This window comes from Neltuma alba, unplaced genomic scaffold (assembly GCF_004799145.2).
Source record: "Neltuma alba isolate B1F8T4 unplaced genomic scaffold, ASM479914v2 tig00011525_pilon, whole genome shotgun sequence".
NCBI classification, from domain to species: domain Eukaryota; kingdom Viridiplantae; phylum Streptophyta; class Magnoliopsida; order Fabales; family Fabaceae; genus Neltuma; species Neltuma alba.
Genome location: NW_021636191.1, coordinates 22,846 through 35,958, shown reverse-complemented (window position 1 = coordinate 35,958; position 13,113 = coordinate 22,846). Strand labels below are relative to the sequence as shown.

The 13,113-nt window shown below is 36.3% G+C and overlaps 1 protein-coding gene and 1 pseudogene across 1 annotated transcript; one reads left to right on the top strand and one right to left on the bottom strand.

Moving 5' to 3' along the window:
• Positions 1 to 23: 23 nt before the first annotated feature.
• LOC114714708 (transcription initiation factor IIF subunit alpha-like) lies at positions 24 to 5,072 on the top strand (annotated as a pseudogene).
• A 526-nt stretch (positions 5,073 to 5,598) lies between these two features.
• On the bottom strand, positions 5,599 to 6,884 carry LOC114714707 (mavicyanin-like). Its single transcript, XM_028899470.1, has 2 exons — positions 6,655 to 6,884; positions 5,599 to 6,239 (listed from the first exon to the last, which is right to left on the bottom strand). Exons 1-2 carry the CDS (start codon positions 6,836 to 6,838, stop codon positions 5,869 to 5,871), a joined length of 555 nt encoding a protein of 184 aa, XP_028755303.1. The 5' UTR covers positions 6,839 to 6,884; the 3' UTR covers positions 5,599 to 5,868.
• Positions 6,885 to 13,113: the final 6,229 nt, after the last annotated feature.

Here is a 13,113-nt window from a genome sequence, read left to right as displayed (position 1 = left end):
CTGATGATCTTTTGTAATGTTGACAGGAATATAATGTTCGTGCAAGTTCTAGCAATGACAAAAACTACTTCATCGGAAGATTTGTTACTGGATTACCTGATTTTCGAAAAAGAAAAGCGCTGAAAATAAGTGGTCTATACAGAAGGATGGATTGCAGGGCCGCCAACTTACTGATGCTTTGCGGGTAATGAACCTATCCTTGCTATGTAGGCCGCCATCTCCTTGTTTCTGATTTTTATGACGGATGCCTTGCATTTGAGTATGTCTAGATTTTGACATTACATTACGATCCTTATATAAGGTAATGTCAAGTACAAGGCTTGAGTTGCTAAAGGGACATATGGTTATACAGGACAGAAAAGGAAACTATTTTGGTCATCTTGTCATTGTATAATTGCCAATGAATTGTGGGAGATTATAAATTTTCATTTATTCCATAATCAAACACAATTGGTTGAGTACATCTTTTTGGCATGATAACTTGCATGACTGTCCAATAGGAAAGGGCTGATCATGTGGTTCAATCGTATTTGTTTTAACCCCTCACCCTTAGATTTTTGTTTTATTTATTTATTTATTTTTTGATGAATTTATGCAGGAGAAGTACAAGAATAAGCCCTGGCTCTTGAGGATGAAACAGGCCAGTCGCAGTACCAGGGTCAACTTGAAGGTGCACAATCAGCTACATATTACTTGCTGATGATGGAAGGAAGGAATTTGTTGCCATTCCTGCGGGTTCCTGGTATGCTTATTGTGTTTATAATTGTTTTGTGGAAGATTTTTCTTATGATTTCAGCTTTGATTGTTTTAGAAGGATTATTATTAATACTATTTGAATCCCCGGTCAAAGAATTTGAGCAGATGGGTAATATGCATATTTGTCCTTTTAGGTACAACTTTAACAAGGTTGCACAGTATAAGCAACTGACTTTGGAGGAAGCAGAAGAGAAGATGAAGAATAGAAAGAAACTGCTGATGGCTACGAAAGGTGGATGATGAAAGCAGCAAGTAATGGTCCTGCTGCATTTGGTGAACATGGAAGGTTTGAAGACAAGGAAAATGGTAATGGTGGCGGTGGCGGTGGCAGTGGTGGCGGTGGTGGTGGAGGAGGGAGAGGACGTAAAAAAACCAGTGATGATGATGAAGGTCATGTCTCAGATAGGGGGGAAGAGGATGAGGAAGAGGAGGCGGCAAGGAAAAATAGACTTGGACTTAATAAAAGAAGTGGTGATGATGATGAAGAAGGTCCAAGGGGAGGGGACCATGATCATGATGATGATGATAGTGAGAAGGGTGAGTATAGTCTTGTTTGTTCGTTCTGTTTTCCGTTGAGTATGGCTGTAATGTTTATTAATGGCTTTTCTACGAAGTCTTGTGCTGAAATGATCTATTTTCCATGCAATTCCACGCCACAGTCATATTTAATTGCTATAGATTAGGTAGATGTATGTCATTGCTTAGCCAGAAATGACAATAGAATAAAGTAACGGTTGCAGACAATAGGAACCGTTTGTTCCTTTCTCTTCTGGATTCATTGTTGTGGATCACAATGCTTAACGGATCTTATAGCTTAGAGAGTGATTGGTGAAATCACATTGTCTGGGCAAGTAAAATTTGGGGATCTGAAGTTTCACAAAATTTTGGTTTGGAAGCATTAATTTGGGCCTTAGAGGAGTATGATAGGCATTAAATCTAGGAGAAAACATACGCAGCTTATACGTAGTGCCAAGAGCCTAACAATTTGTTGATTTTGTAGGCTAAGACGTTAGGTGAGGCCTTTATAAAATGATATTGCCCATTGGCGTACTTCGTAAATGTGATCATATTATGTTATATTGTGAAAGCTTAACTTCGCATGAATTAAGAGAATATAGGATGTTCCTTTATATATTATATATGCTAATTAGTCATTTTATATTTTATGTGCTTATTCTTTTTGATGGATATAGTTACACATCTATTATAGGTGATGATTGGGAGCATGAGGAGATATTCACTGATGATGATGAAGCTGTTGGTAATGATCCTGAGGAAAGAGAAGATTTGGCTCCTGAAGTTCCTGCTCCTCCTGAAATTAAGCAGGTTATTATTATTTTTTCAGATAATCAAGTGGCATTTTGACTGAGAAATTTATGTTCTAATTGCGCAGTTGGTATTTTGCATGGTTGTTTTGGTGCCATGTCTTTACCTGCATCTATAGCTGGATTTTGGGCCCTTTTTTTTTTTCCCCGTACTCCATAAAAATGTAATCACTGAGGATGCAACTAGTTTCTGTAGCAAGAAGAAAGTTATTTAGACAAATATGGAAGTAGTTTTTGTTGGAAAAAAATTAGAGATCATACAGGCAACTGTTTAAGGATAATTCATCTAAACATATTTTTATTTGAGCAGTCTATTTATTGATTCAATTGGAACTCTGGAATTGGACCCAAAGAATTTTCTTTTTTTTTTTTGGAAATTGTCCTATGAGCATAGACGTTGACATAACAAATGCGAAGTATCTAATGTCTATTTGAAGCATTGATTTTAGTGGTCGAACTTGTCAGGCATAGGCATGCTCTGATTGCGATTGTGCTTCATAGGAAATTGTCCTGGCTAATTTTTCTTTCTTTCTTTCTGGGTGCTACTGTAGTTTCACCAATACTTTATTCCTTACATGGATCTAAGCTGTCTTATATTATAGCTAATATTTACCCAGTTGTTGAAAGTCAAGTCCGCGACCTGCTCCTTGAAGTATGACGACTTATAAAAGCTCTAAAAGTGCTTTCTTAAATAGTGATGATTATTGTCCATAAAGATGAAGATGATTTATTTTTTTCCCTTGAATGTGTTATTTTATGGCTTATAATTTCAGGATGATGATGATGAGGATGAAGAGAATGAAGAGGAGGGAGGTTTAAGTAAATCTGGCAAGGAGCTGAAGAAGCTGCTTGGTCGAGCTAGTGGGATGAATGAATCTGAAGCTGAGGATGATGATGACGACGACGATGTATGGACTGTGTGCCTTCTTTTCTCTTTCAATTATTCGTCCTTTTCTTTGATCTTGGGGCAACTAATAACATCACCGGGTAGCAAAGCTTTGTGCAATGCAATACCTGTTTAGTTATCTATTGATTTTGCATTTGCTATGAACCTCTGACTTGTCAGAAAAGGGAAGCAGCTGACTCAATTGATTGGATTTCATTGCGACCCCCTAAACTCTTGCAAATGATTATCAACTCTAAGATGATCTTTTTCATCTCTTAATGGGTCAGTCTGGTTTGTTTAGATGGATGATGAGCTTCCAGCTGTTGTTGCTCCAAAGCAGAAGGATGTTCCTAAGGAAGAACCTGCTGACAACAGCCCTTCAAAGCCTGCACCATCTGCACCTGCTCGAGGAACTCCTTCAACTTCGAAGACTTCGAAGGGGAAGAGAAAATTAAATGAGGAAACAAAAACACCTATAGCACCACCAAAAAAGGTGAAGACAGAAAATGTATGTCATTTCTTGTTTGATCTTGCTTCTATGGAGGCTTTTACTTTTTTTCTTTCTGAGGGAGAGCATGCGAACCTGATAATTCCTAGAGCTTGGATAACTCCTAAAAATGTAAAATTGATTGAACATGCAGAACTAATAATGGCCGAATTCAGAAAATTCTTTATACTAATTTGGACAAAAATTCCCCTAATTAAACTCAAGTGTTTTCTTATTTATGCTTCAAATACAATATGGCTTCTTTACTTTCTATTAGAAGTTTTCTGAAAAGCTTTTGTTCTGGAAGCATTGATTTTCGAATATTACTTGAACAATTTCTCTTTTAGTTGATATTGAAATTTGAAAGTCCTAATTGGCCCATGGAATAAATCAGGAACTAAAATCATCTGTCAAAGATGAAAATGGGCCTGCACCCAAAAGTAATGCGCAACCAAAAGGTACACCACAACCTTCATCAAAAGCAGGGTCATCTGCCACCACAGCTTCTGGGCCTGTGAGTGAGGAAGAAATTAGGGCTGTTTTAATGCAGAAGACTCCGGTGACCACTCAGGATCTTGTTGCTAAATTTAAGGCTAGACTGAGATCTTCAGAGGTAAGCTCTGCGAAAAGATTTTACTTTATCCTCTATTATGCTGAATGCCTTTCCTGTAATCTACATTCTTATCTCACTGTCACAGTATTTCCTCTCATCCTGCCTTCGTTAACTCATTTTTAATTCATATTTGATTAAATTTTTATATGTAAAATTTTAAAAATTGATTGCTGTTATTTAAGAGACTTACTTTATGTGTTATATTTTGTATGGACCAACTTGTTAAGATAATGCTGACTGCCAATAATCTTATGGTTGTTTGGGGAAGGAGTGCCTTGTTTAATTAGATGGACATGTAAATTGTGTGCAAGATAGGAGTGCATAATTTGATGTCCTGTTGAACATGTTTGAGGCCGCCCAAGGATTATAATAATGCCAGTTAAAGATATTGTTATGGCATGTCGGCATATCCTGCCAAGTTTGAAATGACACCTTGTGTTTCGTTGCTATATGCAGGACAAACAAGCTTTTGCTGAGATCTTGAAGAGAATCTCTAAGATACAGAAGACTAACGGATCCAGTTATGTTATATTGAGAGATAGGTGACTGATGCATTGATTGGTGGTGGTAGACGATTCAGCAATATGGGAAGTGAATTCATGAATTGGTGCTTCTTAAATTCACTTCACTCCTCGGCGTTTGTATTTGTTTTTCTTATACAGAATACAGAGTAAAGGAAAAGAAAGAAAGACAATACTGTCTTGGATTATTTTCCCTACCTTTTGGGCCCCACTTTTGAAATTCTATATTGTATCTTACTACTCGTGATTTTTAGTTCTGATGATGACCAATATCAGTGGACAACTCTGAGTTCTATGGTTTTCCCCATCTCTTCCCTCCCACCCCCAAAATCAGAAAAGGACTAGAAAAAGTAAGGGGTTTTAGATGTTACTGATGGAGCACTAGTATGATATTGTAACAACCATCCTTGGTTCAATAGTTGTATGCCGAGAAGTATCTACCATCTAGTGTTTTCCTCAAGTATCACTAAGTCCTTTGGTGTAATTTAATGAGGCTCAGGGGCCTTATATGCTACCATTTTAGTGGTGTCTGATTTCTATCAAGAACTAGTAGGATAATGCTATCAGGATATTCAGCATTACGAAGTTATAGTTGCTGTATTTTTTTCCCCTCAGAACTTTCAGCTGTCAGGTTAGGAATTTCGAACAACATTTTAATCCGTTGTGAAGTGTAGAGGCTATTAATCTGATGTACGAGGGATGTTTATTTAAAGCAGAGGTCGTCACAGTATATGCCCTTGTACTAGCAAAATTGTCATTTGTTGTTTTTCTTTTCCGCTTTACTTTTTTAAAGTTTTAGGGTGTTCCCCTTTATTAGTAACGGCAAATTTGAATGCATGCTCATTCAAGTCCCTGACGCCTAGTCTATAATAGGGAACCATTTTAGACGATGGAACCCCGGAAATCGTTGCGAATCAAAATTCTCTCTCTGCTAGAGCACTTCTTCAGAAAAACGCACGGGTGGCTGATGACGGAGTGAGATGATGAACAAAACCGGAGAGACGATTAAATGAGAAGAATACGATTCAGGTGGATCACCTTCTAGTAGCTTTTATTCTATATAGAGCTACAATGCCATTAATCAGTATGGCAGTTTTGATACTAATAGAAACATAACCAGCAACCTTACTAATTTCACAAATCACAGTCACATGGCGTAGGACATATCCAAATCCCCACAAAAGTCCACAATACAAGCATTAACATATCAGATCCGAGAACGACATAACTAGTCTAAGAGTCTTGGATTCTTAGATAGTACAAACAATCAAATATGGTGCTTAGCCACACACAAACATCACCGTGGAGACGCAAAACATGAGAATGAGAACAGAAAATGAAGAGACTTTATCATGATGAGGCGAAGCAGAAGGAACTACGGGACCTTCAGCCTCTTCAAAATCTGCAGCAGCAAGGGCTTCACTTTCACCAGAAGCCATCATCATGGGCTGAACCTCTACGTGGAGCTTCAGGCCATTGTTGCAATTGTGTGACTCAGTGCTGAGGAAGTACCTGATCCCTTCCCTCTCCAGCGGGATCGCTTGTAGACCGTCCGTGTACATCCTGATGGGGTTACTCGCATCGCAAGACTCATATTCTTCCTTGCTTTTCACCTCCGCAATTGCCCCCTCTGCTGTGGAGTCCGGGATCGCTGCCCGTTTCAAAAAGTTGTGTGAGCGTAAGTTCAAAAAACTGTTTTTTTCGTAGACAGTGCCCTTGGCTTGGACAAAAACCTAAGGCGTTAAACAAAACTCTTGTACCTCGTACATTGTAAAATTATTTTTAAGAAGTTGATCTACATAAAATGTTAAAGAACTCAAGGAAGAATCTGAATCTTATCCATTTCTTTCTTCACTTGCTTAAATCTACCAAGAATACAGAAGTAGTAGGAAGGGCAATGCGATTCTGTTTTTCTAGTTGAAACACCAACAACATTCAGAAGGGTAAGGCCCGAAAATCATAAAGAGCGCCGTACGACAGTCGTTTTGTTCCACAGAACACACACACACCACATATATACATGCGGCAATGTTATATTATAGCATCATGGGGGGAGTCTTTCTTACAGATTTCGTCGCCGACTCTGAAGGTTCTTGCTGACGACCAGGCAGAGAGGTGGGAGTATGGGTCCCATCCGCGGTCTCCTCCTGCAACATGGTGCACCTTGGCAGCTCCGACCACCACCGCGGTGGCGGAGATCACAAGCACAGCAAGAAGAAATGCTCGTGTCAAGTGATGAGCCATAGCCATATTCACTGAACTGGTGAAAATGGCGCAGAAAAGAAAATAATAAAGGCAAGAAAAGTAGAAGGAAGAAGAGTAAGTGAGCAACCGCTTGTCATGCTAAGCCAAATTCAATTGCACTGTGACGACCATTAGGTGGATAGAGGGCGAGCCGGCTAGTGAGTGATACTTTTTCTCACACTAACTTTTAACGGATCCAGTTTCCCTGCATGCTCATCACCGAAACGCAGCGTTCGAACACTAAAGGAAGAAATCCTGGCCATTGAATACATGAAAAATCCTGGTGATTTGCACAAAAATTTTCAATATGATTATTCTTCAAATATTAATTCCAATATAACACTAACTCCGGTTCTAAATATAAAAACTAATTAAAGATTCAATTTGATTATAATATAAGATCTTAATTAATTTTATCTCTCATATTTATTTATTTTTACAAGTTTGTCCATATGGTGATTGAACATACTAAAAGGGTTTTCATTCCGATACACATGATTAACAAAGTATTTTAAGAAACAAAATACTTATTTGATATAAATAATTACCTTAACTAATTTTTTTTAATATTCATAAATTAATTTTCTAGCTCTTACATTAATAGAAAGTAGTGATTATTAAAAAAAAAATACTACATCAAGTCCTTGATATAAATCTAAATAACTAATTTGGGTAGATTAAGAAGATTAGTTAAGTTGGTTAATTGTAACAAGTATGTGTTGATTTTTCTAAATTGTCCCCTTTAATTATGTGCATCGGAATATTTCTTGGTGGGAACCCTTTATAATCAATATAAGAACATTTTAAAGAAAATATTATAAATTTGAAAAACAAAACAGATTAAAATCTTATATTTAGAAATAAATTTAATACTCCTCCGGTCCTTAATATAGGATCCAATTATTGAGTTGGTTTTGGTCCTAAATATAAAACCTATTTCTCATATTTATTAATTTTTTCTAAATTACCCCTATGGATACTCCTTCAACCATAATCAAGTAGAAGAGGAAAATGGGGTATTAAGAAAGATGCTTATGATAGTGCTCAAAAAAAGAAGAAAAATGATTATGATATTTTCCTAATCTAATCAAATTAGTTAAATAGGTTTTATATTAAGAACCATAAGAGTATCTAATTAGTTTTCATATTAAAAATTGGGTTAGTAAGCAAAAACTTAGAGCTGCCCTTCCCTCAAAAAAAAAAAAAGGGACGTTAAGCGTGTCTGATATCCTCCATCCTGGGTTAACTTTGAGACAAAATTTTTCTAAAGAGCCCAACAAAAAGATCACGTCGATTAAATGAATGGAGCCTCTGACTACTTTAATTAAAACGGTACGTATTGGCTTGACCAGGTTCGACTCATATCCATCTAGGATTATCAATTGGATTAAATAAATTGAATAATACTGCCTCCAATACTTAATATAACAACTAAGAGGTAAGAGCGAATTGACTAATTTAAATAAATTATAAAAATTAATTAAGTTAGTTATTTATAATAAGTAGGTATTTTTTTACTTAAAATATCCTTACTAATCAAGTGTTATTTGATTAAATATTTAATATGCAACATTATAAAGACTATTTTTAAAAAAATAAATATGATAAATAAAGTGGATTGGGGTGGATGAAAATAAAACTTAACTAGTTTTTATACAAATGACCAAATAATAATAAAACAAAAATTTGAGTGTATATATATACACATCATGCATTGTCAATTTGTCATAATTGGGAATAAAGTTGACCACGCGTGCAACTCGAGCAATGCATAATTCATGTTTTAATTCTGGAAAACAAGTGATGAGTGAGAATCTCGCGAACCATGAGCTAGTAATTTTTTATTATTTTAAGCCTTCTTTTTTTTTTTAACAAAACAAAGGACGTCCCGGTACAGTCCATGGAGTAAAATCTTCAGTAGTGTAATTAAAAATTTAAAATCTTCCTATAACACACATGCATAGGTTAAAAGAAGAAAAATATCAAAGTACACAAGCAATATCCAACAAATAATGAGAGTTGAGCCTAATGTAAGGAGTTAATCTTAAGATTTACTAAGAAAAATACACACATTTTGATTGAGTGTACCCGAATATGAGTATGCTTGCTCAATCAAAGAGAAGCTATATATATATATATATATATATATATATATATATATCCACTGAAATGGCGTGATTTTCCAACTCATAAAGGCTTTCTGGGGTAGACGATGAGCTTTTTCCTTCTGCTAACGGCATGGGATTTATATTCTGAGCAGTGATGAATTTGACAATCCACCATAATGCCGACATGAGACAAGATAGGTATAAAAGCGCTTTTGAATCCCAACAAAACCATATGGATATGCCATAACAAGTTGCACAAATTCTTGGAGCATCATTAAAACTTCACAAATTAATTAAGAAACTGCATCAACATCAGTATCGTACGTTTTTAATGAATTAGAAACTTGACTTGTTTTTTTTTTTTTTTTTCAGAGCCCGGAAGAGAAGGAGGCATGAGGAAGAGTGGTCACTGCAAGTCTGAAACGAAGCTCGTCCGGCGATTCAAATGATCCTCCCCCACAATTTTCTTCCAACCTCACGTAGAACGAATCCTCACTTGTATTACAATGACTGTGAGGCTCCTCTTCTGGTGAGTATAGTATCACCACGTGAGGAAGCTTAAAGCGTACCTTTTTCTCCTCTTCTTTAACATTCACTGATAAACATTCTTCTTCTTCTTCTTCTTGTTTACAGTTATTATTGAACATCATGGGTCTGTCCAAGCACATGCTGTCTTTAGCTTCGCTTATCGAACGCCTGGGAACTTGTCCCGGAGAAGAAGGATGAATCTTTTTCCTAGGGCTCTTGAATCCAGCTGGAGAATGTAGGAGGCAATCCTCTAGTGTCAATGAATAATCCCAAGACTCCAAATCCTTCTGCATCTGCAGGGTCAACATCTTGTGGTGTTCCTTGTCCTTGAACCTTCTTGTTTGCTTATCTGGCAATGATCTCTTGGGACACTTGGATTTGGGTTCTGCAGATTGTTCTGCAGATTTGGGTTCTGACGAATGCCTGAGACAGCTCATCCCACAACCCATGATTCAGATGATAAATGTGATCAGAAATATCAGATGAATGAGAGGTATATATATTATAAAGTAGATTCTATGACGGAGAAATCATTAGTGAAAATTTTACCTAGATCTTCACGAGATCGAAATCACTGCTTGGTTTTTATCAGTAGTATACTGTGAGTTGAGGCTTATCAACTTTGTCTCTGACTTCATAATCAAGCCTAACTTGATGATAAAGTAATACTAATACTGGTTCAAACCGTATAGGTCATTGTTTAGGACAATGTTTCGAGGTAAATATATTTCCGACTTGTTCTATTATGCAAAGGATTATTGACAACGTAAACAAAAGTACAAGAACGTTAGTTACGATTCTTAATGTAGATTGCAGACAGTTGTACTATATGGTGATTTTACAAGGACTAGGCATTGGCCCACAGATTAATCATTGGAATATAGTGGTTGCTAAATATATATTCATGGCGATAAAATCAATGGCATAGGGAAACTGAAAGATTACAGAATATGGTGATCAGCATGAAAATGCATATCCATATGGTCTTTGTTATATCCAATGTCTTGTTTTCACTCTATGCTTCTTTCTTTTTTTATATAATGGCATTGTTTAATAACATTTGGTCTTTCAATGTCAGAAATCTTTTAGTGAGGGCTTCATAATTTTTGCTATCAATATATCTATTAATTCTCTTCCACTCAAGCTGATGCTTTTAGACGGCTCAATCATGGCTCCACACTCAAAACACTGTTCACAAGAGATTCATGGCTCAATACCAAAAAAAAAAAAGGCTTTGGGCTCCGTTGTCAGCTGCACAGTTCATTAATTATTCATATGGCTTGGTGCCGGCTATCAAACTATGAAGTTAAGGAGCCCCCGAAATCTCTATCACTTTTTTTGTTGTCCACAAAGCTTTCCTATCACACTTCAAATTCAAATTTCAAAATTCTCATCTCTCCACTTTCCCTCTTTTTTTTTTTCTTCCTCCGTATCTCTATCTTTTTTTGACACATCTCCTCCATATCTGTGTCACTTTTACAATTTTATTCTGTTAATTTTTTCCTTCAAATTTCAAAACACCTCTCTAGATTTTATCCTTATCTGTCCTCTTCAGATCTCATGCATCCCTCTCTCCATACATTCTCATTCATCCTTTACAATTTGCAAGTTTACCCTAAAAGAAGCATGGACGACGTCTAAAAATTCCTTCTTTTCCCAACCAGGTTTTTTTTTTTCCCCTCTCATCTCCTTATGGCTTTAGCTTTTCACTTTCTCTCATGCTACAAAATTCCTTCTTTTCCCAACCAGGTTCAATGTTATGGCTTCCAACTCTCCTTGCTGGTGAACGGTGGAAGAAAATGATGAGGGTGAGGAACAAAGGAGGCAAATTCGTTGGTGATCATTGGAAAAGATGGGGTCGAGTTCGCAAGGCTTCTGTTCTGGTTTGGCCGACTGTGATGCTGGACATGAATAGTAAAGGTCGCCAATGTTGGTTACGGTGAAGGAGATAGGTGAGGTGGATGTAGATGGTGATGAGGAACGGAGAAAGAGGATGACGTTGATGGAAGAACAGAGTCCGGGTTCATTGAGGCCAATGTCGTGAGGTTTTGGCTGACTGTCTAAGCAAAGGGGAGTATCAGATCTCCTTAAACCAATCGGTAAGTTTCATGCCCTGGAGCAAAATAGTGCGAAGACAAAGTGTTTCTTTGATTCAGATTATTATTTTCTTCTCCGATTCAGATTTCTCCTCCGCTGTTTCAGTCTCATTGAAAAGCAGTAAATTATTGAGTCAAGGTAACCATTTCCTATTGCCAGTACTCTTTAATGATTTTCATTTTTGGGTTAAATCCATGTTGAAGCAGAGTAAGAAGGCAGCTTTGGAGTGAGATAAGCCATCTATTCTGCTCTTTATATAGTTTTTTCACCAATAAGGTGGGCCTAATCTCTGTTCTTTCTGGAAGATAAACAGGAGCAAAGAATGAAGATGACTATGAGCAGCGGTGGATGGGAATATATTGGTCAGACATCCGCTCACTGTATATTGTAGGTATCTATTATCTAATCATCGTCTTCATTTTAATCACTTTGCATATGGTATTTTTGTTGCCCTGCAGCTTTCTTTTTATTATAATTCTTGCATATATTCCATTGCATGAAAATAATGAACATACAAGTTCGGGGGGTGGGGACGTCTTTCCAATCGTGGGCTTTAGTTCTTTATTTAGGGAGAAGTGCCCAGGCCATGGTCGAAGATGTTTGTAGATAGTGAGCATCAATTGTTTTTTCGGAAACATAAGGCAAGCCAAGGCTTGAAGAGGGCAGTGAGCATTAATTTTACTGGGGTATTTAAAACATGTACAATGGAACTTTGGTTTACATGCCGCATTTATGATTTGTTGTCTGAACGTGTACATGCCGCATTTATTAATTTTACTGGGGTATTTAAAACATGTACAATTTTACTGGTGCCTTGGTCTGAACGTTGCACGGGGGAGGAAAGCTCTCCTTATTGCTGTTCAAGCACCTTTATTTTTTTTTGGTTTACATGCCGCATTTATGATTTGTTGTGTCTCCAGTTTTGTTGTAATGTGTAGTTAAGTTGCCTCAAATGAGAATTAAATTTGTTAATTTTTTATATGCATGATAAGTATAATCGGGAAGATAATGCTAAATTTTAAGATGAGGCTGCTTTTAAGATTTTTCACCACCTTTGGTGTTATAATAAAGCTAAATTTTAAGATTTTTTGGTAATTCTTCAAACCTTCAATGAATGGATGCATTGTATTATGAACGAAAAGGATATTGTCATACGAAAATGGAAAAAAAGAAAGTTCCTACAACATGGTAATAAAAAGCATTTTAGACGGCTATTGATGCAAATATATACTGCCCAATGCCATGGGGGGGACTGCTTGAAAAAGTCTTCTACTATTACGGTCATCATGTGAATGTTTTGAGTTGATATTATTGGATTGTTATATTATGCAGATGGCTTTAATCTATTTTTATAAAAGTTGAAAACAATAAATATAAGATTTAATGACAAGTTTTTCTTTCGAAATAATTCGTGTCATTTAATTTTTTTTATTTAAGTATTACTTATTTTTGTTGTTTTCCTAAAAGTTTTGAAGTTTTTTTTTTTCAACATGAATATTAAGTTTATGTTTCATTTAAATTATATTTAGAAAGTAATTTTTATCTTTA